Below are 13,615 nucleotides of genomic sequence, written 5' to 3'. Positions count from 1 at the left end.
CAAAACAATACAGGGACCACATTTCTACAAACATTTTAGGGGGTGGAAAATGACCCCAAGGACAGATGACCACACACAAAAAACTAGAACATCACACAGAAAATACATGGCCATGATAAGTTTCTGAAAGTGCCAAGGTAGACACACAAATGCAGACCTGAAACAACTCGACTGGTGTTCTCTAATTGCATTCACAAAGACTGAGGTGTTGCATCTTTCCTTTGACTTTTGTTAATACTGGACACATTACCTGTAGTATAACAGGGGGCCCATTCAGACTACCTTTTACCCCGGTTCAGGAATCGATTCTTGCATGTGAAGTTCATATTAGCACCCAATCTCTCACAATCGATTTTGAGGCATGCACAACCGTTTCGTGGCAAATGCTCCTTAGCATTGTCATTTGGAATCAGGGCAAAAGCCGTCTCTTTTTTCATATTGGTTCTGCCAATATGAACTTGCCCCCGGTCATGATCAGGGCCAGTTCATGGGAGGGATTTAGATCAGAGGGAGGGCAGTGGGCAGAGCATTCCCTCCCCTTCATTGGGGTGGAGGAGGAGGAGGAGGAGGAGGAAGGAGCCAGAGGAAGGATGCAAAAAGGGGGATCAAGGTGGCAGGAGGCAAAGGGTGACAGTAGCAAAAAGGGGGAAATGGGGTGACTGGCAGGGGCTGCAGAGGGCAGTCAGAGAGAGGGCAGAGGGGGGAACTGGAGAAGTGACAGAAGAGGAGGAGGAGGAGGAGGATGAAAGAGCCGGGGGGAAAAAGGGGGCCATGGAGGGCATTCGATAACGGAGCAGGAGGAGGAGAAGGAAGAGGCAGGACAGACGGTCAATTCAGGGCCGGTCAGAGGGAGGCCACAGGACGGAGCAAGCCTCTCTCTCACACCAGGCAGCTTTCCCTTTTTTAATTTTTTAAAAATTATCTTTGGCAGTCTATGCGCATGGTTTTTGCTTCAGGTGGATATATATATCAGATAGAATGTGGCTAGCTGCTTGTTCCCTTTCCCTTTCATTTCCTCGCTTCCAGCAAAGGAAATGCTGCAAAGAGCCCTTTGCAAAAGGGTTTTTTTCCTTTGCAAATGCTACAATGCAAATGTTACAACATTTCTCTTTCCAATTTGGCAAATTGATACAGAATGCTTTTGCTACGGTCTCTAAGGAATTCAGGGATAGCCTAGGGAAAGCAAAGAATGCATGGCATCACATCCTTTTCTGGCATTCCAAGGTGAGGGATTTATTATTATTATTATTATTATTGTTATTGTTATTGTTATTGTTATTATTATGATTACATGTGTATGAGGGATTATGGGGTGGCAAGGAGGGAAGATGCAGGATGCAGAGATGACATTAGCTTGCATTTGGGGGGTTGAAAACACTGATCCAAATATCCACAACACACACACACACACACACACAAGAGGTTTTTAATTTGACAGCATCTGAACATACTGGGTTTTTCTTTAAAAAGGAGGGGGAAGGACACTTCTGATGGGCCAATGAGTGCAGGAAACATCACCTATGACCATTGTGGAACTAAATTTGATTGACAGGAAAGGCGCCTTCAATTTAACCCGCTTTTTCTGAGAGAGCATTCAGGGTTAAAATGCCCTGATTGGTAGTCAGCACTTGCTTCTGGAAGGATTCGGGGAGGAGGAAATCGAAGCTTTCCAGTTCCTTCCAGTGCAAAAAGGCCAGTCTGAATGGGCCCAGGAAACAGGAAAATATCCAAGTTGGAGCAAAGCAGAAAATTAAAGACTTGGAATCATGCTGGCTGACAAGGCGAAATCACCAATAGAGCCAACTTCTGCAGTTAAGTCCATTTTTAACCTGCCTCAAGCAAATTCCTTCCCCTGTACATCTAATAAGGAATAGCACAGATCTCATAAGGTTGTGGGATTATGGCTACACCTCCAACCACAGGTTCTGTGTTGACTTTTGTTCCTTCTGGAGGTTGGAATTTAAAAGCCTGAAGGAGGCTGCAGAAGAAAATGAAGAGTTCAACTTTTGCCATTTGCTCACCTAAACACACACGATGGCCTGCAAAGAAGGAAAAAGACAGTTCAGAGCTGGTTTGTTTGCATGTTTTGGATGTTTACTTGTTTACCATATCTCTCTGCCTCTACTGCCAAGATCCTGGTCCATGCCCTAGTGATCTCACGACTAGATTACTGTAATGTCCTCCTGGCTGGGCTTCCTCTTTCTCACCTCCGTCCTTTAATCTCTGTCCAGCATTCAGCTGCAGGCATTATCACTTCCACCCACCGCTCTGACCACATCTCTCCTGTGTTGGCATCCCTTCACTGGCTCCCTCTCCCTTTCCGCATTCAGTATAAGCTCCTGCTGTCGACATTCAAAGCCCTCCATGGACTGGCCCCTCCTTACTTATCAGACCTTCTTTCTCCTCACCTTCCCACTCCGTTGTTCCCTCCGTTCTGGTAGTCAAGGGTTCCTGTCCCAGCCCAGGATTTCCTCTGCCCCATCCCGGATTCGCCCCTTTTCACTTGCTGCCCCTCACTCCTGGAACCTTCTTCCTCCACAAGCAAGAGCCATCACTTCTTTAACCAGCTTCAAAACAGAGTTGAAAACCATCCTATTCAGAGAAGCCTTCCCAGGCATCGCATAATTGTCGCTTACTATCTGATGTTCTGTTGTTGGCTGTTTATCGATCCATTTCCTGTATTGCTATGTACTGTATATGTATTATCCTACTTGTGAGTATGTATTTTCCCTGGATAATGATTAACCTTCCATTTTGAAGCCAAGCCCTCCCTCCAGTCCATCTGCCTTGGTCCAGGCCTCGGAGGTTGAGAGGAACTGCTGGACCTCTTACCCTTTCCCTCCACCACTCCCTTCTTCTCCTTCTGTGTCATGTCTTTTTAGATTGTAAGCCCGAGGGCAGGGAACCGTCTAACTAAAAAGATTGCATGTACAGCACTGTGTAAATTTACAGCGCTTCATAAATAAAGGTTAATAATAATAATAATAATAATAATAATAATAATAATACTGATTCCTGAGTTGTAGATTAAAAGAGAGCACCCTGACCTCCAGTATTGAATGCAAATGTATTACACAATTAAAGCTAATGAAGAGTTAAATTCACATCACGTCTGCATGCAAGGCCCTCCATATCTTGTTCACAAATCTCTACACCTTTTGTTTATTTCTCCTGACATTATAGTGACGCAGATAAAGTGTATGCATCAAGCAGTACCTGTAATAGGAGCAGATTTCAGGTATTAGATACCTGCTTGGCGTATCATGCAACGACAGTCACCTTTTATTAGGATTTCAACTGGCCACTGCATCAAATAAGTTAGAAAGGCAATCTGATGTTCTCCAAATGTTTCCAACTACAGTGTGCATAATTCACTATGCCAGAGGGGCCTTAAGGGAGTTGGGGTCTTTTAGGTTTAGGAGGGGAAACCCCCTCACACAGCTCTGCAACATTTGGTTTTAGATGCAAAAGTTTGTGAATAAATCTTGGGGTTGGTACCTCTCTTTGGAGATCATCGCACCCCAAATAATATGACTTATCCCTGATGGGATAAAGTCACTTTTCGGATTAATACCTGGTTTTATCACATGTAAATCACAACTGCCTCTGGGTGACCGCAACCCGGCTGTATCCTGGGTCCCAGAAAGCTCAGCCGGCCGCTTTTCAAAAACAGGAGCTTGCCGTTTTTTAAAAGCAGCCAGAAAAATGCACCTGGGACCTGAGATGCCGGTGGGCTGCAGTTGCCCAGCGGCAGTGATTTACATGCAGTAAAACCAGGTATTAATCTGAAAAGCGACTTTGTCCCGTTGGGGATAAGTTGCGTTATTTGGGATGTGATCATCTCCTTTTTCTCTATATTCTGTTCTTACTGTAGCCTCTTTACTTGAGTATGGATTGCTCATTGGGACTATCAAAGTGGCACTCCCATTTCTTTAAGAGTGATGCTTAGCTTTTCATTATCTATGCAGTCAAAGGCTTTGCTATAGTCTATAAAGCACATGCTGATTTTCTTCTAGGACTCCTTGGTGCGCTCTATTAACCATCACATGTTTGCAATGTGGTCCCTAGTGCCTCTTCCTTTCCTGACTTTTGCTTGCGCCTCAAGGATTTCTCTCTCCATATATGTTTGCAGTCTATGTTGAAAATGTTTGAGCATTATTTTGCTCATGGGTGTTATAGTTTAACAATATCTGAAAGGCCTCATATTTTCCGACTCAGGGATATAGTGAGATAATTTCCATTGAGTGGGGCCACCAGTCACTATAAAAGAGATTTCTGTTGTCATAAGTAATGACAAAATAACCCCAGTTAGAGCATTTTAATAGGAAAGTATGTTGTGAAGCTTCCAGAATAGTAAATTAGTACTTTCCACATGCAAACTAGTAGCATATCTAAATAACAGAGACTAGGAAATAAATATATATTGTGTAATAATGGTGTGATCTGTTAATGGAGTCTGAGGAGCCTCTGCAAACCTCTGGAGAAACTAGCCACTTGAAACTCATTCAACTATGTTACTTTCAAAAGCCAAAATCATTCATTACATTGGCTTTTCACTTACAATGCCTGTATCTTGTCAACACATGTGTCGTGTGCCGAGAATGAAATTTCACACACAGCTATAGCTGCGCCAAGGTGATTCCTACAATACACAAAAGATGCATCTAAACTGTAGGAATAATGCAGCCTGACTCCACTTTAAGTGTTGTACCTCCATCCTATGGAATCCTGGGAGTTCTAGTTTTGCATGGTCCCCCTATTGAAAAATCCATGCCCCGTCTCTGTTCTGGACACAAAATAGCAAGCTCCCTTGAAGACTGGGGTTAATATCTAAATAAAAATTCATAGGGATACACTTTTAATTTCTTGTTATTCTAATAAATGGAAGGTGCATTTGGGCTTTCTGTACCAAAGATGCTGAAGGAATCTGAATTCCTCTATAGGTTGATATACTGATTTGTCTCAGATACCCCACATTTTGTATTTCTTGAAATGCTTGTGATGCATTTCTCTGATGTCACATTTAAATACAGTCAGCTCTTGACTTTCAAGGGGGTTGGGGGCCCCACAAAAGTGGGAAAACCATGACTATAGAGCATTATTATTATTATTATTATTATTATTATTATTATTATTATTATTTACTGAAGAGAACCCTTCTCTAGGCATTTCTAGGGTCAAATTCCACCGGAGGTTGACCATAGAATTGCACCGGAGGACCTGGAAATGCCTAGAGAGAACATCTTTTTTGGATGCATATTGAGCACCAGCAGAGTTGGCGGCAGATAGCGTCATCTGCAAATAATCAGATCTCTCAATGCTTAACCTGCTGCAAATGTGCAGGGACAACTGTACATATTTTGAAAAAAAGTGAATTTAAATATGAATTTAAACTATAAACTAAAATGCATGTTTGTATATGCATTTTGCTAAAAACGCGGCCACGCTGTCCTCCATTGCCCTGCAGGCCCAGCTGCGCCCCAGCATGCCTTGCTGGCAGTGTTGCCAATCAACCTCAAAGGAAATTCCCTGATTGGCTTCCCAGAATGCCCCCAAATTTCCCGGAATGGGGACAGGACATCTGGGTCAGACACATGCAAGGCACTATGGGAAGGCTAAAGGGGGCAGGACTTCCAGGATGGGAGGTATGTCAGGAGGTTCTTTGGGGGCAGGAAGATATTTTTGGCTGGGTTTTTTGGGCAGGAAGGTTGAATTTCCCTGAAGGCTGAATTTCCCAGACTCTTCCTAGAAATTTAGCAATCCCGGAAATGACACGGAAAAACTTTTAAAATCTCAATATCTGAGGGAAATTCCTAAAATTGGCAACACTGCTTGCTGGGGCGTGCGGGCCCGCGATTGGTGGATTGGGGGGAAGGGGAGGGACTTCTGCCTCCCGGCGGGCCTCTCTGGGAGGCAGAGGGTCCCTCTCATTGGTGCCCCGGTCCCCCCAGGCATCCAATTCCCAACTCCTCCCACATTGCAGCCTATTTAAGGCCATGCAGCATCTACCCACTGCGCCATTTTTGCTGGGTTCTCCCTCCCTCCCTCCTTCCCTAGGGTTAGTGGTTTTCCTGTCACAACATCTGGGGCGGCAGCATAGGTCATGGATCCGGTGCGCATAATAATAAATAAGAAATAAAATTGCCAGGCAATCAAAGTGGCGTACAAGTTAAAATACATCCATATATACATAGTATCTCCCCTTAAAACAAGATTAAACAGTATAAGATTAAAAACTACATATTAAAATCCTAATAATCCAAATAATAATCATGGGCAGAGTTCGATAGATGAGAAGTCTTATTTGTGGCCGAGTATTTTATTCTGGGAAGGCCTGCCAGAAGAGATCCATCTTAATGGCTTTTTTGAAGCTCTCTGGATTGGTAATTTGACGGATCTCGTCCAGCCATCCATTCCATGAATTGGGAGCGGCTGCAGAAAATGTTCTCTGGGAGGTCACCATCAATCTGGTCTTTAAGGGCTGTAGTAAATTCCTCCCAGAGGACCTGAGTGTACGGGGCGGATTATATGGAAGGAAACAATCCCTTAGATAGGTTGGGCCCAAGCCATAGGTTTCCAGGAATGTGTAGCACTGGATCGGGAGTTCTTTGGGACCCAGATGCGCTGAGGGCATGCATTATTGCCATTGCAGGGGCCACATCGGGGCAGTGACTCCCGGTGAATAGGGGCTTGACTGAGAACATGCGATCGGCTGGTTGCATCATGTCTGCGAGATGGCATTTTCATAGCCCCTATGTCATCCCGAAGCCTGGCCATGAACAGGCATTTCGGTTCATAGAACAACTGAGGGGTTGTACAATTTTCCAGATCCAGACCTCATACTTTGGGCCAACCCTACCTTGTTTGCTATTTGTTTAATAAAGTTGTGGCCTTTCCTCCAGAATGCAAATCTTGGTGTTATTGTGGTGGCACCCCTCCCAGACAATCATAGATTAATGTGGGAACTTTGACCACGCTTATGTGCTGAAAATACATTTGAAATTGAAACAGGCTGTGGAAATAGCTGGACCCACCCATTCTGAACGAAAAAAGACTGAGCCCTTGCTGGCAGGCAGTCGTTCGTATGAGAGATCCTATCAACACCTGCTTTAGAGTAGAAGTTCTCCATTCTTGGCAGGAGCCTTTGTCACCTCTGCTCTTGGTGACTGTTCTGCAGGTGAGACAAATTTGTCTTGTGTGTATTATTATTATTATTATTATTATTATTATTATTATTATTATTATTATGCTTTATTTATATAGCGCTGTAGGTGTTGCTCTCATTTTTTGGAAGGTTGGCCCAGAATCAAGCCTTGGGACAAGCATGTATTGTATTTACCTATTCCAAATGGCATGAAGGCTTCCTTGCAAAAGAAATTCCCATCTTTATCCAGGAAGTGATTTGGATTGAACTGATGCGGCGTCTCCCACTGTTCAGGGTCATACAAAACTGAAGCTGTATCTGGGATGATGGTGGTACCCTGCAAAATCAAAGAAGAGCCTCAGTGGTACATAAATAAACAAATGATGATGATAACAACAACAACAACAACAACTTTTATTTATATCTCACCTACTCCAACTAGCGCTGAGACGGCTTACAGTATAACACACCAATACATAATAAATTAACAATATACAGTGATCCCAAATTCTACTCTCCCCCCCCCGACAAAAAAATAACAATTAAATCACAAATGCATTAAAAAGATTCATACTAAAAATTAATTAAGTCAACTAAAACTGGAAGGATGGGGCACGAAACAACTGATGGAGTAGACTACATGATAGTCAGTTCAATGGGTGGCTGGAACCTGTTCCGGAAAGGCCTGTCGGAAGAGATCCATCTTGACAGCTTTCTTAAAGTTATCCAAGCTTGTGATGTGATGGACTTCGTCCGACTGGCCATTCCATAGTTTGGGAGTGGTTGCAGAGAAGGTCCTCTGGATCGCCATAGTTGTAACAAGTTCTTTCCTGAGGACCTGAGGGTGCAGGGTGGATTATACAGAAAGAGAATAGGGTTTTATCTGCATTGGCCAGGATACACCAGGGGCAGCCTGAAGTATCCTGGCCCCACAGTTGCCCTAACCTGTCCCTATTACCTTGGCCTCTGTTTCTGCATCACAGCCGTTGTCGTCTGCATGGGCATCCTACCAAGCCGTCCCTGCTACCACTGCAGGGCACTTGCTTCTAAGTTCAGAATGAAGTACTTAGCAATGGTCACATGCTGGATCACCTGTTCAGACCTCAGAATGACTGACTTGCAGCAGCAGTGGATGTGGCGCATGGCCCAATGGGATGCCTGTGCAGAAAACAACGGTCGCATGGAACCAGAGGGCTCCAGATCTTCCCGGAGGATTCAGAGCAAAAGGCAACTTTTTAAAAATCATTTTTTTAAAAAAATAGTTTTTATTTAGCCAACAACCCATCAAATATTAAACATAAACATTATTTTTATTAATAAAAATATTTTAAAATAATACAATAAAATATTTAAAATAATACAAAATATTTATAAAAGTCAGGAACAAACTCTTCTAAAACATAGCCACATAACCTGAACCCCCCCCCCAAAAAAAACACTATTAATTTTTTCATTGCATCTTTAAAAAGAAAAGGAACTTCATACAAAGAAATGATAGCAAGGAGCCCTGGCGTCTCAGTGGTTAAATGCCAGGACTGTAGCCACAAGGTTGTGAGTTTGATTCTTTGTGCCTGCTATTGCTACTTACTATTGTTGCATTATCGTATTTGTTCATTTATGTATTGTTAAGTTCATTTAATCTATATAAAACCTTGTATAAGAAATAGGAAGAAAAAAAGATATACAGAAGGAAACTAAGTGTGGGGCAAAGCTGCCTTAATTAGAAAAGGGGCCTACTTGTTTGAATATATGTAAAGCAGAAATTTGGGGCAATGGCAACAGCTACTGGAAAAGCAACCATACAAGTACAAGCTCAACTGAGGGGCTGTGCAGACAGCCCCAAAGGGGTGGCCTGGAGCTGCCCCTTTTACAGACAGATCGGGGCCACAGCAATCACACTCCTTTTCGCACCCTGGAAAGGGCATGATAGCCGCAGAAGCACGACTTTACAGTGCTTCTTCAGCACTGTGTCATGTAAACGCAGTGCCAGAGGAGCGCCGTCATGCCACACGCTGTGCGGTGAGGTGCATGGCATCACACAGCCATGGGGTGGAGCCGGAGCATGTGTCGTGTAGATGCTATGCCCCAACTCCACCCCCAACCCAGCTTTTAAGGGCAGTCTGCACAGGGCCACAATCTACAAATAAGACCTTCTTTAGAAACCACTTCAGAATCTGCAGATCCTATGGCTGTAGTACTTGAAGAAATGAAACAGTTAAGACAAGAATTTTGTCAAGCAAGAGGAGACGAATCCCAAATCAGTTTAAATGTAAGTGGGAATAAGCCCTTGATGGCTGTTCCCTGCTCTATGGGAACAAGCAGGATTGCAGAAGCATTTGGCTACATCTCCATAGCCAGGTGTGAAATGATGATATGAGTGCTGACACCCCCAAAGAAGTCTAGTAGAGCTAAGCGCTGATGCCATCATTTTGCGTCTGGCTATGGGGACATGTTATTGTTGTTAACCATGTGTAGTATAATGTGCTTGGTACTCTGGGATTCCTTCCATTAACAAATTGGGTATCCTTGGAAGAGACACAGTCTTGCAACCTTGCTTCTAATGTGAGAATAATAAGAAATGGACTGGAATATCTCTTCCCCTCATTTCCTAAAATGATTATAAGAATTACAGAACTCACGCACATGAAACACTCTGAGCTTGTTACAAATCCCTAGGTAAAAGATAGGGATTAGTGCTGCAGCAGTTGTTAAACAAGAACAAGACAGGATCGAGATCTTTGAGCACTACGTTGGAGAGGCCACTAAGGTAATATACATCATTAGAAAATATTTCCATATTAAAAAAAATATGTGGGGATGCTTGGGTAATGGGGGAATTTTCATTGGGACCATAGAGCCTGGAGAGGGCAAGTTTAATACCAGCCTTCCTAGCTGGGATGCTATTAGCTATTGGTGCCAGCGGGAGCCTACCTCCTATGTGTATCTTGGAAGGAGAGCCGGAGTTTATCCTATGAATATCCTGGGAAAAATCGCATAATTACGCGAAACGAATTCACATGACGACGCACAAAACCAGCCATTAAAGTGGTCAAAAGAAGCATTAATGTGCATCTTTTTACTTTCGGGATTCCAGCAACAATGCATTTCCGATATCACTTTATTTGTGCAATTGCATGTGATAACCATTTGCGCTATTACTCGCCATTTTTGCATTATTTGCAGGATGCTTTAAATGTGCTTTAATTTCTCTTTAATGGCAGTAATTCTGCTGTTTGACAGCAGCCAGAGAGGGAAAAACTCAATGTGTGTTGCTCCCATGTTGGGGGACTCTCTCCCTAGAGAAGTTAAGATGGCTCCTTCTTTGCTCTCTTTTTAGGTTTAGTCTTTTCTATTCCAGCTAGCTTCTGGGAATTGACTGTTAACAGAGAAGGGCTGTACGGTTTTTAATCTTTGCTTTGAAGTAATACTTAAATGGTTTTGATTCAGTTGTCAGTTTCATATTGTTTTATTCTCAACTTTTATACCTTTTATCTATATGTTCTCTGATTGTATTTGTTCCTGCCTTTTGTAAGCCATATTGAGCCCCAGCCTGGGAGGAAGGTATGATATAAAAATGGGATGGATGAGTGTAATATATAATAAGAGGAGGACAGTCAAAGTACCTTCTTGATATGAAAGCCTTGCAAGGTGATGTCTTTTGTGCATTCTCTGAAGGATCCAACCAATATAATGTTACCAAACCGCTGGACCTCATGAATGACAGCATTAGTGTATGGCAACTTCTTCCGATCTTCATAGCAGAACTTGTGAGAAGGTCTTACAGCACTTTGGATTTCCTTCTGGACTTTCTCTACGGTGAGTAGATACACAACAATGTCAATTGTGGTCTCAAAAAGAAGAAGACGAAAGTATTGTTTTGCCCAGAACGTTCCAAGTGGTTTTGCTAATAAGTTCATGTTTAAACCACATGTAAGTAAGGAAAAAGAAGGTAAAATGTTAACTCTCCTACTTATTGATGTCCTCACCTCAAGCAATTGTGGACACATTAATGTCGATGTAGAATCATAGAATCTTAGAGTTAGAAGAGACCCTAAGGACCATCCAATCCAACCAACTGCTATGAAGGAATGCACAACTAAAACACTCCCGAAAGATGGCCATCCAACCAATATCTAAAGACCTCCAAAGAATGACCATCCAATATCAGGACCTCCGGTTGCTATGCTGTCCTGAAAAGAAGTCCCTTGATGCGCCTGCGAGAAGAACTAACCGCCCAGTGTGGAGAAAAGACTATTTGGCAAATACCAAAGGATCAGAAGTGCTCCTTTGGCAAGGGGAGATCGGAGGGGTCTGAACTGCCTGCTCTCTTATTCATCGGGAGCGTGAAATATCAAGACTGGAGAAGAAGAAGAGACAGAGGGGACTGAAGGACATCCCACAACTATGTTGTATATGTGACCTTAGGATGGCCAGGGTTATCACCAACTATATGTATATAAAAGTTGCACTAAAAGACCTAGAGATTCCTAGAGAGAATACTCTACTAGGCCTTTGTGGCTCCTCCAGCACAACTCTATGGTAAGTGTCTGTTGGACATTGACCACAAAGTTGCGCTGGAGGACCTAGAGATTCCTAGAGAGGTGTTCTCTTAGGTAAAAACCATAGTGTTTTTATTATTTGCGTTTTTTCCGTATTCACAGGGGTCTTGTGCCCCTAACCCTTGCCAATATGGAAGGACAGGTATGTATGTATGTATGTACATATATACACTTGTCCCTCTGTATTCACTAGGGTTAGGGGCACAAGGCCGCCATGAATATGGAAAAACCGCAAATAATAAAAACACCATGTTTTTACCTAAGATAACACCTCTCTCTCTTTGCAATGAGACAGGAAGTTAAGAGGAAGGAGGAAGGAAGCAAGGATGATGAGAGAAAGCTGGCAAGAGAGAGAACAACGAATGAAGACTCACAGATGCGATTATTATTATTATTATTATTATTATTAAGCTTTATTTATATAGCGCTGTACATACAATCTTCTTAATGAGGAGGATCTAGGCAAGTTGTCAGAAAGGAAGGACACGTAGTGTCAGTGATGGCAAAGGATGATGGACATTGTAACCACTGAAACTGAGACTGAAACTAAAATGCATACAAAATTGAGAAAGAAGGTAGAAAGAGACAATTGTGTCCAAGAAATAGTGACGGAGGTTGAAGACTGAACTAGAGAGCTGGAGAAAATATAGAATCTGAAGATGTCAGAATGAAGAAAGAAGCAAATTGGACAGAGATTAGGGATTACATGAAGATTAAAATTAGAACTGGGGAGAAAGGAAAAGGGAGGTAAAACAAGAGGGAAGAGGGTGGGCATAAGTGAAAGGGGTTTTAAGTGAAAACAGTGGTAAAAACTAAAACCAATAAGAGCTAGGAAGGGAAGAGAGGCGAGAGTGGGGTGAGAGGGAGAGATTTGGGAAGAGCGCAGAGTAGAAAGGGATTTACTTAATAGAAGACTTAATAAATCATTATTAAAAAAAGAAGTAATAGTAATAAAAAACACATGAAAATCTAACTGAATTCTTCCACCAAAGTTTATATAAAGAATTCAGTATCGGAGTGGTCTGGGATACACTGAAAGTGGTGTTGCGTGGCATTTGCACCCAAAGCAATTTTGAATTGAAGAAAAACTAAAGATAAAAAGTTAAGAACCTTCCAAGAAGAAATTAAGCAAAAGGAAGGGCAACTTGAAGCAAAGCCAGCAAACAAAAAGGTAGCAGAGGAACTGAGATGCCCCAAAAAACAAACTTCAATTATGCTAGTGGAGGAAATAGAAAAGAAATTAAAATATATGAAACAAAGAGATTTTGAGTTTTTCTAATAAGGCAGGGAGACACAATTTCCTTACAAATTATGGAAAGAAAAAGAACGGAAAGTGATTTCCAAAATAAAAAGAAGAGATGTATACAGACCAGAATAAAAAAAATCTTTAAAAAATTATGAATTTAAAGTTATGGAATAAAAATATGTGTCAAGAAGTATTGGATGCGTAGACTTAACCGACAGAAAGAGTCTAATAGGAAGTCATAGTTTGTTGCTGTGGATGGGATTTTCCTCTCTTTCTTTTATGTATAGTCTTGTTTGATTTTATGTTGACAGAATTTCTTAAATGTATTCATATGGTCTGTGTATATGCTCATGATTATGCTTTTGTAGATGATGCTAATAAAGATTAATATTTTTTAAAAATTAAAAAGAAAAGCAATGCTATTTATTTATTTATTTATTTATTTATTTGCTAAAACATACATTTGGGATTTTAAAAAATATATCTTACCTTGGATGTCAGGGTAAGCTACCATGTAAAGCAGGGCCCAGAGAAGTGTTACTGCTGTTGTTTCTGTCCCTGCTGAAAAGAAGTCAGTAACTACGTGGGTCAAATTTTCTTCATCAAATGTACTGCTGGGGTCGTCTTTGCTCTGTTGAGAATGAGAGAAGGAAATCAAAGGGATGG

The 13,615-nt window shown here is 42.0% G+C and overlaps 1 protein-coding gene across 3 annotated transcripts in view; it reads right to left on the bottom strand.

Annotated features, from left to right (window-relative positions):
• Positions 1-1,307: 1,307 nt before the first annotated feature.
• LOC121925481 (cytochrome P450 2K6-like) overlaps positions 1,308-13,615 on the bottom strand; it is a 70,554-nt gene continuing 58,246 nt past the window's right edge. For all 3 annotated transcript variants that reach the window (XM_042457676.1, XM_042457677.1, XM_042457678.1), the window contains 4 exons: positions 13,439-13,580; positions 10,768-10,955; positions 7,340-7,481; positions 1,308-2,039 (listed from right to left, as the gene is read on the bottom strand). In XM_042457676.1, the coding sequence (XP_042313610.1) occupies positions 1,861-2,039; positions 7,340-7,481; positions 10,768-10,955; positions 13,439-13,463 (534 nt within the window). In that variant the 5' untranslated portion in view covers positions 13,464-13,580 and the 3' untranslated portion in view covers positions 1,308-1,860. The remainder of the gene's footprint in view (positions 2,040-7,339; positions 7,482-10,767; positions 10,956-13,438; positions 13,581-13,615) is intronic.

Source organism: Sceloporus undulatus, chromosome 3 (genome assembly GCF_019175285.1).
Source record: "Sceloporus undulatus isolate JIND9_A2432 ecotype Alabama chromosome 3, SceUnd_v1.1, whole genome shotgun sequence".
Classification (NCBI taxonomy): domain Eukaryota; kingdom Metazoa; phylum Chordata; class Lepidosauria; order Squamata; family Phrynosomatidae; genus Sceloporus; species Sceloporus undulatus.
This window is presented reverse-complemented; position numbering and strand designations above follow the sequence as displayed.